Source organism: Ranitomeya variabilis, chromosome 3 (assembly GCF_051348905.1).
Source record: "Ranitomeya variabilis isolate aRanVar5 chromosome 3, aRanVar5.hap1, whole genome shotgun sequence".
NCBI classification, from domain to species: Eukaryota; Metazoa; Chordata; class Amphibia; order Anura; family Dendrobatidae; genus Ranitomeya; species Ranitomeya variabilis.
The window spans coordinates 9,678,477-9,691,143 of record NC_135234.1 but is presented as its reverse complement, the minus strand read 5'-3'; the positions used below and the strand labels follow the sequence as shown (position 1 = coordinate 9,691,143).

Here is a 12,667-nt window from a genome sequence, read left to right as displayed (position 1 = left end):
AGCTCTTATTGGTGAATTGTAATAACACTGGCCTGGAACGCGTTGGTTTGTCACATAATTTAGGCTGAGTACAGAGCTCTTATAGGTGAGTTGTAATAACACTGGACTGGAACGTGTTGGTTTGTCACATACTTTAGGCTGAGTACAGAGCTCTTATTGGTGAGTTGTAATAACACTGGCCTGGAACGTGTTGGTTTGTCACATACTTTAAGCTGAGTACAGAGCTCTTATAGGTGAGTTGTAATAACACTGGCCTGGAACGTGTTGGTTTGTCACATACTTTAGGCTGAGTACAGAGCTCTTATAGGTGATTTGTAATAACACTGGCCTGGAACGCGTTGGTTTGTCACACTTTAGGCTGAGTACAGAGCTGTTATCGGTGGGTTGTAATAACACTGGCCTGGAACGTGTTGGTTTGTCACATACTTTAGGCTGAGTACAGAGCTCTTATAGGTGAGTTGTAATAACACTGGCCTGGAACGTGTTGGTTTGTCACATACTTTAGGCTGAGTACAGAGCTCTTATAGGTGATTTGTAATAACACTGGCCTGGAACGCGTTGGTTTGTCACACTTTAGGCTGAGTACAGAGCTGTTATCGGTGGGTTATAATAACACTGGCCTGGAACGCGTTGGTTTGTCACATACTTTAGGCTGAGTACAGAGCTGTTATCGGTGGGTTGTAATAACACTGGACTGGAACGTGTTGGTTTGTCACATACTTTAGGCTGAGTACAGAGCTCTTATAGGTGAGTTGTAATAACACTGGCCTGGAACGCGTTGGTTTGTCACATACTTTAGGCTGAGTACAGAGCTCTTATAGGCGAGTTGTAATAACACTGGACTGGAACGCGTTGGTTTGTCACATACTTTAGGCTTAGTACTGAGCACTTATTGGGGAGTTGTAATAACACTGGACTGGAACGCATTGGTTTGTCACATACTTTAGGCGGAGTACAGAGCTCTTATAGGTGAATTGTAATAACACTGGCCTGGAACGCGTTGGTTTGTCACATACTTTAAGCTGACTACAGAGCTTTTATTGGTGAGTTGTAATAACACTGGCCTGGAACGTGTTGGTTTGTCACATACTTTAGGCTGAGTACAGAGCTCTTATAGGTGAATTGTAATAACACTGGCCTGGAACGCGTTGGTTTGTCACATACTTTAGGCTGAGTACAGAGCTCTTATAGGTGAATTGTAATAACACTGGCCTGGAACGCGTTGGTTTGTCACACTTTAGGCTGAGTACAGAGCTGTTATCGGTGGGTTATAATAACACTGGCCTGGAACGCGTTGGTTTGTCACATACTTTAGGCTGAGTACAGAGCTGTTATCGGTGGGTTGTAATAACACTGGACTGGAACGTGTTGGTTTGTCACATACTTTAGGCTGAGTACAGAGCTCTTATAGGTGAGTTGTAATAACACTGGCCTGGAACGCGTTGGTTTGTCACATACTTTAGGCTGAGTACAGAGCTCTTATAGGCGAGTTGTAATAACACTGGACTGGAACGCGTTGGTTTGTCACATACTTTAGGCTTAGTACTGAGCACTTATTGGGGAGTTGTAATAACACTGGACTGGAACGCATTGGTTTGTCACATACTTTAGGCGGAGTACAGAGCTCTTATAGGTGAATTGTAATAACACTGGCCTGGAACGCGTTGGTTTGTCACATACTTTAAGCTGACTACAGAGCTTTTATTGGTGAGTTGTAATAACACTGGCCTGGAACGTGTTGGTTTGTCACATACTTTAGGCTGAGTACAGAGCTCTTATAGGTGAATTGTAATAACACTGGCCTGGAACGCGTTGGTTTGTCACATACTTTAGGCTGAGTACAGAGCTCTTATAGGTGAATTGTAATAACACTGGCCTGGAACGCGTTGGTTTGTCACACTTTAGGCTGAGTACAGAGCTGTTATCGGTGGGTTTTAATAACACTGGCCTGGAACGTGTTGGTTTGTCACATACTTTAGGCTGAGTACAGAGCTCTTATTGGTGAATTGTAATAACACTGGCCTGGAACGCGTTGGTTTGTCACATACTTTAAGCTGAGTACAGAGCTTTTATTGGTGAGTTGTAATAACACTGGCCTGGAACGTGTTGGTTTGTCACATAATTTAGGCTGAGTACAGAGCTCTTATAGGTGAATTGTAATAACACTGGCCTGGAACGCGTTGGTTTGTCACATACTTTAAGCTGAGTACAGAGCTTTTATAGGTGAGTTGTAATAACACTGGCCTGGAACGCGTTGGTTTGTCACATACTTTAGGCTGAGTACAGAGCTCTTATTGGTGAATTGTAATAACACTGGCCTGGAACGCGTTGGTTTGTCACATAATTTAGGCTGAGTACAGAGCTCTTATAGGTGAGTTGTAATAACACTGGACTGGAACGTGTTGGTTTGTCACATACTTTAGGCTGAGTACAGAGCTCTTATTGGTGAGTTGTAATAACACTGGCCTGGAACGTGTTGGTTTGTCACATACTTTAAGCTGAGTACAGAGCTCTTATTGGTGAGTTGTAATAACACTGGCCTGGAACGTGTTGGTTTGTCACATACTTTAGGCTGAGTACAGAGCTCTTATTGGTGAGTTGTAATAACACTGGCCTGGAACGCGTTGGTTTGTCACATACTTTAGACTGAGTACAGAGCTCTTATAGGTGAGTTGTAATAACACTGGACTGGAACGTGTTGGTTTGTCACATACTTTAGGCTGAGTACAGAGCTCTTATAGGTGAATTGTAATAACTCTGGCCTGGAACGCGTTGGTTTATCACATACTTTAGGCTTAGTACAGAGCACTTATTGGGGAATTGTAATAACACTGGACTGGAATGCGTTGGTTTGTCACATACTTTAGGCGGAGTACAGAGCACTTATTGGGGAATTGTAATAACACTGGCCTGGAACGTGTTGGTTTGTCACATACTTTAGGCTGAGTACAGAGCTCTTATAGGTGAATTGTAATAACACTGGCCTGGAACGCGTTGGTTTGTCACACTTTAGGCTGAGTACAGAGCTGTTATCGGTGGGTTATAATAACACTGGCCTGGAACGTGTTGGTTTGTCACATACTTTAGGCTGAGTACAGAGCTCTTATAGGCGAGTTGTAATAACACTGGACTGGAACGCGTTGGTTTGTCACATACTTTAGGCTTAGTACAGAGCACTTATTGGGGAGTTGTAATAACACTGGACTGGAACGCGTTGGTTTGTCACATACTTTAGGCTGAGTACAGAGCTGTTATCGGTGGGTTTTAATAACACTGGCCTGGAACGCGTTGGTTTGTCACATAATTTAGGCTGAGTACACAGCTCTTATAGGTGGGTTGTAATAACACTGGACTGGAACGTGTTGGTTTGTCACATACTTTAGGCTGAGTACAGAGCTCTTATAGGCGAGTTGTAGTAACACTGGACTGGAACGCGTTGGTTTGTCACATACTTTAGGCGGAGTACAGTGCTCTTACAGGCGAGTTGTAATAACACCGGACTGGAACGTGTTGGTTTGTCACATACTTTAGGCTGAGTACAGAGCTGTTATCGGTGGGTTGTAATAACACTGGACTGGAACGCGTTGGTTTGTCACATACTTTAGGCTGAGTACAGAGCTCTTATAGGTGAATTGTAATAACACTGGCCTGGAACGCGTTGGTTTGTCACACTTTAGGCTGAGTACAGAGCTCTTAGCGGCGAGTTGTAATAACACTGGCCTGGAACGTGTTGGTTTGTCACATACTTTAGGCGGAGTACAGAGCTCTTATAGGCGAGTTGTAATAACACTGGATTGGAACGCGTTGGTTTGTCACATACTTTAGGCGGAGTACAGAGCTCTTATAGGCGAGTTGTAATAACACTGGACTGGAACGCGTTGGTATGTCACATACTTTAGGCTGAGTACAGAGCTCTTATAGGCGAGTTGTAATAACACTGGACTGGAACGCGTTGGTGTGTCACATACTTTAGGCTTAGTACAGAGCACTTATTGGGGAGTTGTAATAACACTGGACTGGAACGCGTTGGTTTGTCACATACTTTAGGCGGAGTACAGAGCTCTTATAGGCGAGTTGTAATAACACTGGACTGGAACGCGTTGGTATGTCACATACTTTAGGTTGAGTACAGAGCTCTTATAGGTGAGTTGTAATAACACTGGCCTGGAACGCGTTGGTTTGTCACATACTTTAGGCTGAGTACAGAGCTGTTATCGGTGGGTTGTAATAACACTGGACTGGAACGCGTTGGTTTGTCACATACTTTAGGCTGAGTACAGAGCTCTTATAGGCGAGTTGTAATAACACTGGACTGGAACGCGTTGGTTTGTCACATACTTTAGGCGGAGTACAGAGCTCTTATAGGTGAATTTTAATAACACTGGCCTGGAACGCGTTGGTTTGTCACATACTTTAAGCTGACTACAGAGCTTTTATTGGTGAGTTGTAATAACACTGGCCTGGAACGTGTTGGTTTGTCACATACTTTAGGCTGAGTACAGAGCTCTTATTGGTGAATTGTAATAACACTGGCCTGGAACGCGTTGGTTTGTCACATACTTTAGACTGAGTACAGAGCTCTTATAGGTGAATTGTAATAACACTGGCCTGGAACGCGTTGGTTTGTCACATACTTTAGGCTGAGTACAGAGCTCTTATAGGTGAATTGTAATAACACTGGCCTGGAACGCGTTGGTTTGTCACACTTTAGGCTGAGTACAGAGCTGTTATCGGTGGGTTTTAATAACACTGGCCTGGAACGTGTTGGTTTGTCACATACTTTAGGCTGAGTACAGAGCTCTTATTGGTGAATTGTAATAACACTGGCCTGGAACGCGTTGGTTTGTCACATAATTTAGGCTGAGTACAGAGCTCTTATTGGTGAATTGTAATAACACTGGCCTGGAACGCGTTGGTTTGTCACATACTTTAAGCTGAGTACAGAGCTTTTATTGGTGAGTTGTAATAACACTGGCCTGGAACGTGTTGGTTTGTCACATACTTTAGGCTGAGTACTGAGCTCTTATTGGGGAATTGTAATAACACTGGACTGGAACGTGTTGGTTTGTCACATACTTTAGGCGGAGTACAGAGCTCTTATTGGTGAGTTGTAATAACACTGGCCTGGAACGTGTTGGTTTGTCACATACTTTAGGCTGAGTACAGAGCTCTTATTGGTGAGTTGTAATAACACTGGCCTGGAACGCGTTGGTTTGTTACATACTTTAGGCGGAGTACAGAGCTCTTATTGGTGAGTTGTAATAACACTGGCCTGGAACGTGTTGGTTTGTCACATACTTTAGGCTGAGTACAGAGCTCTTATTGGTGAGTTGTAATAACACTGGCCTGGAACGCGTTGGTTTGTCACATACTTTAGGCTGAGTACAGAGCTCTTACAGGCGAGTTGTAATAACACCGGACTGGAACGTGTTGGTTTGTCACATACTTTAGGCGGAGTACAGAGCTCTTATAGGCGAGTTGTAATAACACTGGACTGGAACGCGTTGGTTTGTCACATACTTTAGGCTGAGTACAGAGCTCTTATAGGCGAGTTGTAATAACACTGGACTGGAACGCGTTGGTGTGTCACATACTTTAGGCTTAGTACAGAGCACTTATTGGGGAGTTGTAATAACACTGGACTGGAACGCGTTGGTTTGTCACATACTTTAGGCGGAGTACAGAGCTCTTATAGGCGAGTTGTAATAACACTGGACTGGAACGCGTTGGTATGTCACATACTTTAGGCTGAGTACAGAGCTCTTATAGGTGAGTTGTAATAACACTGGCCTGGAACGCGTTGGTTTGTCACATACTTTAGGCTGAGTACAGAGCTCTTATTGGTGAATTGTAATAACACTGGCCTGGAACGCGTTGGTTTGTCACATAATTTAGGCTGAGTACAGAGCTCTTATAGGTGAATTGTAATAACACTGGCCTGGAACGCGTTGGTTTGTCACATACTTTAAGCTGAGTACAGAGCTTTTATTGGTGAGTTGTAATAACACTGGCCTGGAACATGTTGGTTTGTCACATACTTTAGGCTGAGTACAGAGCTCTTATTGGTGAATTGTAATAACACTGGCCTGGAACGCGTTGGTTTGTCACATAATTTAGGCTGAGTACAGAGCTCTTATAGGTGAGTTGTAATAACACTGGACTGGAACGTGTTGGTTTGTCACATACTTTAGGCTGAGTACAGAGCTCTTATTGGTGAGTTGTAATAACACTGGCCTGGAACGTGTTGGTTTGTCACATACTTTAAGCTGAGTACAGAGCTCTTATTGGTGAGTTGTAATAACACTGGCCTGGAACGTGTTGGTTTGTCACATACTTTAGGCTGAGTACAGAGCTCTTATTGGTGAGTTGTAATAACACTGGCCTGGAACGCGTTGGTTTGTCACATACTTTAGGCTGAGTACAGAGCTCTTATAGGTGAGTTGTAATAACACTGGACTGGAATGTGTTGGTTTGTCACATACTTTAGGCTGAGTACAGAGCTCTTATAGGCGAGTTGTAATAACACTGGACTGGAACGCGTTGGTTTGTCACATACTTTAGGCGGAGTACAGAGCACTTATTGGGGAATTGTAATAACACTGGACTGGAACGTGTTGGTTTGTCACATACTTTAGGCTGAGTACAGAGCTCTTATAGGCGAGTTGTAATAACACTGGACTGGAACGCGTTGGTTTGTCACATACTTTAGGCTTAGTACTGAGCACTTATTGGGGAGTTGTAATAACACTGGACTGGAACGTGTTGGTTTGTCACATACTTTAGGCGGAGTACAGAGCTCTTATAGGCGAGTTGTAATAACACTGGACTGGAACCCGTTGGTATGTCACATACTTTAGGCTGAGTACAGAGCTCTTATAGGTGAGTTGTAGTAACACTGGCCTGGAACGCATTGGTTTGTCACATACTTTAGGCTGAGTACAGAGCTATTATCGGTGGGTTGTAATAACACTGGACTGGAACGCGTTGGTTTGTCACATACTTTAGGCTTGGTACAGAGCACTTATTGGGGAGTTGTAATAACACTGGACTGGAACGCGTTGGTTTGTCACATACTTTAGGCTGAGTACAGAGCTGTTATCGGTGGGTTTTAATAACACTGGCCTGGAACGCGTTGGTTTGTCACATAATTTAGGCTGAGTACACAGCTCTTATAGGTGAGTTGTAATAACACCGGACTGGAACGTGTTGGTTTGTCACATACTTTAGGCTGAGTACAGAGCTCTTATAGGTGGGTTGTAATAACACTGGACTGGAACGTGTTGGTTTGTCACATACTTTAGGCTGAGTACAGAGCTCTTATAGGCGAGTTGTAGTAACACTGGCCTGGAACGCGTTGGTTTGTCACATACTTTAGGCTGAGTACAGAGCTGTTATCGGTGGGTTGTAATAACACTGGCCTGGAACGCGTTGGTTTGTCACACTTTAGGCTGAGTACAGAGCTGTTATCGGTGGGTTGTAATAACACTGGCCTGGAACGCGTTGGTTTGTCACATACTTTAGGCTGAGTACAGAGCTCTTATAGGTGAGTTGTAATAACACTGGCCTGGAACATGTTGGTTTGTCACATACTTTAGGCTGAGTACAGAGCTCTTATAGGTGAGTTGTAATAACACTGGCCTGGAACGCGTTGGTTTGTCACACTTTAGGCTGAGTACAGAGCTGTTATCGGTGGGTTGTAATAACACTGGACTGGAACGCGTTGGTTTGTCACATACTTTAGGCTGAGTACAGAGCTCTTATAGGTGAATTGTAATAACACTGGCCTGGAACGCGTTGGTTTGTCACACTTTAGGCTGAGTACAGAGCTGTTATCGGTGGGTTGTAATAACACTGGCCTGGAACGCGTTGGTTTGTCACATACTTTAGGCTGAGTACAGAGCTCTTATTGGTGAGTTGTAATAACACTGGCCTGGAACGCGTTGGTTTGTCACATACTTTAGGTGGAGTACAGAGCTGTTATCGGTGGGTTGTAATAACACTGGCCTGGAATGTGTTGGTTTGTCACATACTTTAGGCTGAGTACATAGCTCTTATAGGTGAGTTGTAATAACACTGGCCTGGAACGTGTTGGTTTGTCACATACTTTAGGCTGAGTACAGAGCTCTTATCGGTGAGTTGTAATAACCCTGGACTGGAACGCGTTGGTTTGTCACATACTTTAGGCTGAGTACAGAGCTCTTATCGGTGAGTTGTAATAACCCTGGACTGGAACGCGTTGGTTTGTCACATACTTTAGGCTGAGTACAGAGCTCTTATTGGTGAGTTGTAATAACCCTGGCCTGGAACGCGTTGGTTTGTCACATACTTTAGGCTGAGTACAGAGCTCTTATTGGTGAGTTGTAATAACACTGGCCTGGAACGCGTCAGTTATTGAGAAAGGTCCTAGCTGTAAGAATGAAGTGTTTTCTTGACGTTGTGGCTGGTGTGACCTTTACCAGTGGTTTTGGCTATGACGTGGTTGCCATAAGTCGGGGCTGACGTGACCTGAAACGCATCAGTGTAGTTATAGTGTCCGTTCTCCGTCTGTGACAGGTCCACTCACGTCCCGGTGGGTGATGACCAGGCCCAGCACTTGGAGCTGACGCAGGATGTGGCGCGGATCTTCAATCATCGATACGGAGAATTCTTCCCGATCCCCAGAGCTCTGATGAGTGAGTGTCGGCCGAATCTGACGTCGATGGCTGGAAGGGGATAGGGATGGGATATGACCTAAGGGTTAATGTTGCATGTTTTTATAGGTTGCTCCAAGAAGATTCGCTCCCTCCGAGACCCTACAGTGAAGATGTCAAAGTCGGACCCTCAGAATCTGGCCGCTGTGCGGCTGACAGACACACCGGATGAAATAATCATGAAGTTCCGCAAGGCTGTGACGGACTGCACCTCAGAGGTGACCTATGACCCAGAAGAGCGGCCGGGCGTCTCTAACCTGGTGGCCATCCACAGTGCTGTGACTGGCCACACCCCCGAGGAGCTGGTGAAGCAGAGCCGTGGACTGGAGACTGCACAGTACAAGCTGGTGGTGGCAGAGGCCGTGATCACCCAGCTGGCTCCCATCCGGGAGGAGATCCACAGACTCAGGGGGGATGTGGGGTTCCTTACGCAGGTGCTGGAGCATGGGGCTCAGGGGGCGCGGGAGGTGGCGGCTCCGGTGTACGACGCAGTCTGCCGGCTGGTTGGACTAAGATGACGAGGCCAAAAACAGCCTCATTGTATCATTTCTGCAACTTTCTGATACTCTTGTATTTTTTACTATTTCCAGAATCTTTGCTGTCAGTAAGGGCAAATATCAGTTATGTGAAAAGTGAATTCTGCTCTCACAGCTGAGAATTTGTTGCAATGTATCAGTTTCAAAATTACTTGGAGCAGAAATAATATTTGACATACAGGTAAAAACTGCAACAAGCTCGTCTGTTGGGTGAGCGACTGACAGCAAGCAGGGGTCCTGAAATAGGGGGGCATATAGGCGGGGGGTCTCCTAGAAAAGGGCAGCTTTCATTGTACAGTTATACAGCTTTATGTAGAGGGGACACCGACCCTTTAACCCCTTAATCCCATATGACGTACTATCCCGTCAAGGTGACCTGGGACTTAATTCCCAGTGACGGGATAGTACGTCATATGCGATCGGCCGCGCTCACGGGGGGGAGCGTGGCCGAGCGCGGCCGGGTGTCAGCTGACTATCACAGCTGACATCTGGCACTATGTGCCAGGAGCGGTCACGGATCTCCCCTGGCACAATAACCCCCGGCACACTGCGATCAAACATGATCGCAGTGTTCCGGCGGTACAGGGAAGCATCGCGCAGGGAGGGGGCTCCCTGCGGGCTTCCCTGAGACGATCGGTACAAGGCGATGTGCTCACCTTGTACCGAGCGTCTCCTCCCTGCAGGCCCCGGATCCAAAATGGCCTCAGGGCTGCATCCGGGTCCTGCAGGGAGGTGGCTCAGAGCAGGCGCTGGTAAGTCAGGAGCAGGGCACGTCAGATCAGCGATCTGTCACTATACAGTGATGTCCCCCCTGGGACAAAGTAAAAAAAAAAAAATTCCTAAATAAATAAAAAAATATATATATTGTTCCCATAAATACATTTCTTTATCTAAATAAAAAATCAAACAATAAAAGTACACATATTTAGTATCGCCGCGTTAGTAAAGGGGTTGTCCACTACTTTCAATTAACCCCCCAATGTATCCCCCCGGGGCCCCTAATGAATTGTGTAAATACCTTCCGTTGCCGTTTTCGCCTGTGAGCGGCGCTATTCCGGCGGCTGAGTCCGGGTCACGTGACCCCCAAGCTGCAGCCGCCGCTTATTTCCGCCGACGTCACGTCAATTTCCAGACTCTGGAAATTGACGTGACGTCAGCAGCAGGCGTGAGCCAGCCTCACAGCCAGCAGTCACTCATCAAGAGTGACTGGGCTGTGGGCGGGGCTGTGCTGGGGGCAGGCGGGGCTAGGCAGGGATGATTGTGCGGGCGCTGGGGGTCTGCGTGCCGGCGCCGGTATGTGCGGGCCGGGGTCTGCGTGCCGGCACCGGTATGTGCGGGCCGGCGCCGGTATGTGCGGGCGCCGGGGGTCTGCGTGCCGGCAGCACCGGTATGTGCGGGCGGGCACCGGGGGTCTGTGTGCCGGCGCCAGTATGTGCGGGCGCCGGGGGTCTGCGTTTCGGTGCCGGTATGTGCGTGCCGGCACCGGTATGTGCGGGCGGGCGCCGGGGGTCTGCGTGCCGGCACCGGTATGTGCGGGCGGGCGCCAGGGGTCTGCGTGCTGGCGCCAGTATGTGCGGGCGCCGGGGGTCTGCGTGTCGGCGCCGGTATGTGCGGGCGGTGCTGGAGTCTGCGGTGGGTCTGCTGCGAGGGGTGGTCATGGGTGTGTGTGTGTGTGTCTGTGCAGGCATCGTCTGATGGGACTACAAGTCCCATCGGGCTCTGCCTGCTACAGTGGCAGTGATTGACACATTAGCCAATGATGGGACAGTAGTAGTCCCATCATCCGGCTAATGTGTTGAATGTAAAAAAAAAAAAACACATACACATATACAGTACATACATACATACAACACACACCATGTGACATGTAACATGTTGTCACATGTTGCATGATGTCACATGTGACAAGCGACATGCAACATATGACATGCGACATCATGCAACGACATGCACCATGCGACGACATGCAACATACGGCAACATGCGATGACATGTGACAGCATGCGATGACATGCAACATGCGACAACATGCGACATGCACAATGCGATGGTATGCGACATGTGACAACATGCGACGACATGCACCATGTGACATGCACCATGCGATGACATATGACATGCAACATGCGATGACATGCGACATGCACCATGCGGCGACATGCACCATGCGACGACATGCACCATGCGACGACATGCGACATGCACCATGCGGCGACATGCAACATGCGATGAAATGCGACATGCACCATGCGGCGACATGCAACATGCGATGACATGCGACGACATGCAACATACGACATGCGATGACATGCGACATACGACATGCAACATGCGATGACATGCGACGACATGCAATATTCGACAACATGCAACATGCGATGACTTGCAGCATGCGATGACATGCGACACGCAACATGCGACGACATGCAACATGCGATGACATGCAGCATGCAACGACATGCAGCATGTGACATGCAACATGACATGCACCATGCAACATGCCACATACAGTACATACATACAGTACATACATACAACAGACATATAGACATACAGTACATATAACATAGATTACATACTCACCATCACTTGTCACTTTGTTCCCCGAAGCCATTGTCATCTGTAAAAAATATTAAAATAATAAACAAACACTATACTCCGTGATCCACAGAAATTCAATTAAAACGATTGTCCCTCGACAATCTCCCGTGGAGAGCAGGAGCATCAGCTGATGCGAATGCTCTCCAGGGGCTCCAGGAACACAATGAGGGGAGGAAGGTATCCTTCCACAATGTATTCCTCACAATGTTTTCCTACGCCCCTGTGAGAAAATAGTCCCTAGTCTCACTTTTGGCATTGCTGTGTGAGAAAGTTCCCACGCAGCTTTTTGCCATAAAGTGAGACCAGTGAACTATGGTAACCTCTCAGTGATGCACTGTAGGAGCCATTGTCTCCTGTCAGTGTGTCACTGAGGGTCCTATAGAGCAGTGACATCACCCGATGTCACTGTTCTATAGGGGAGATCGTCGTGGGACACTCGTTATGAATTGGACTACGGCGGACAGGCAGTATACGGTTTATTATTTTATGTTTTTTGCAGGCGCTGAAGTATGGTAAGTATGGTTAAATGAAGAATATTAAAATACTTTTTTTCTGGCTGTGTCTTTTTTTTTCACTACTATAGGATTAATAACGGATAGGCGCCTTATTGACGCCTCTCCATTATTAACCCGGCTTAATGTCCCCTTACAATAGCAAGGTGACATTAACCCCTTCATTACCCCATATCCCACCGCTACAGAGGAGTGGGAAGAGAGGGGCTAAGTGCCAGAATTGGTGCATCTTACAGATGCGCCATTTCTGGGGCGGCTGCGGACTGGTATTTGTAGCCGGGGGGGCCAATATCCATGACCCCTCTCTAGGCTATGAATATCAGCCCGC

General features: G+C 46.8%; 1 protein-coding gene across 2 annotated transcripts in view; it reads left to right on the top strand.

Moving 5' to 3' along the window:
• The window catches only part of WARS2 (tryptophanyl tRNA synthetase 2, mitochondrial), a 38,153-nt gene extending 27,799 nt beyond the window's left edge, over positions 1 to 10,354 (top strand). Inside the window, exons 5-6 of one of the 2 annotated variants that reach the window (XM_077293610.1) lie at positions 8,554 to 8,672; positions 8,760 to 10,354. In XM_077293610.1, the coding sequence (XP_077149725.1) occupies positions 8,554 to 8,672; positions 8,760 to 9,208 (568 nt within the window). In that variant the 3' untranslated portion in view covers positions 9,209 to 10,354. The remainder of the gene's footprint in view (positions 1 to 8,553; positions 8,673 to 8,759) is intronic. The other variant, XM_077293609.1, reaches the window with a different exon arrangement.
• Positions 10,355 to 12,667: the final 2,313 nt, after the last annotated feature.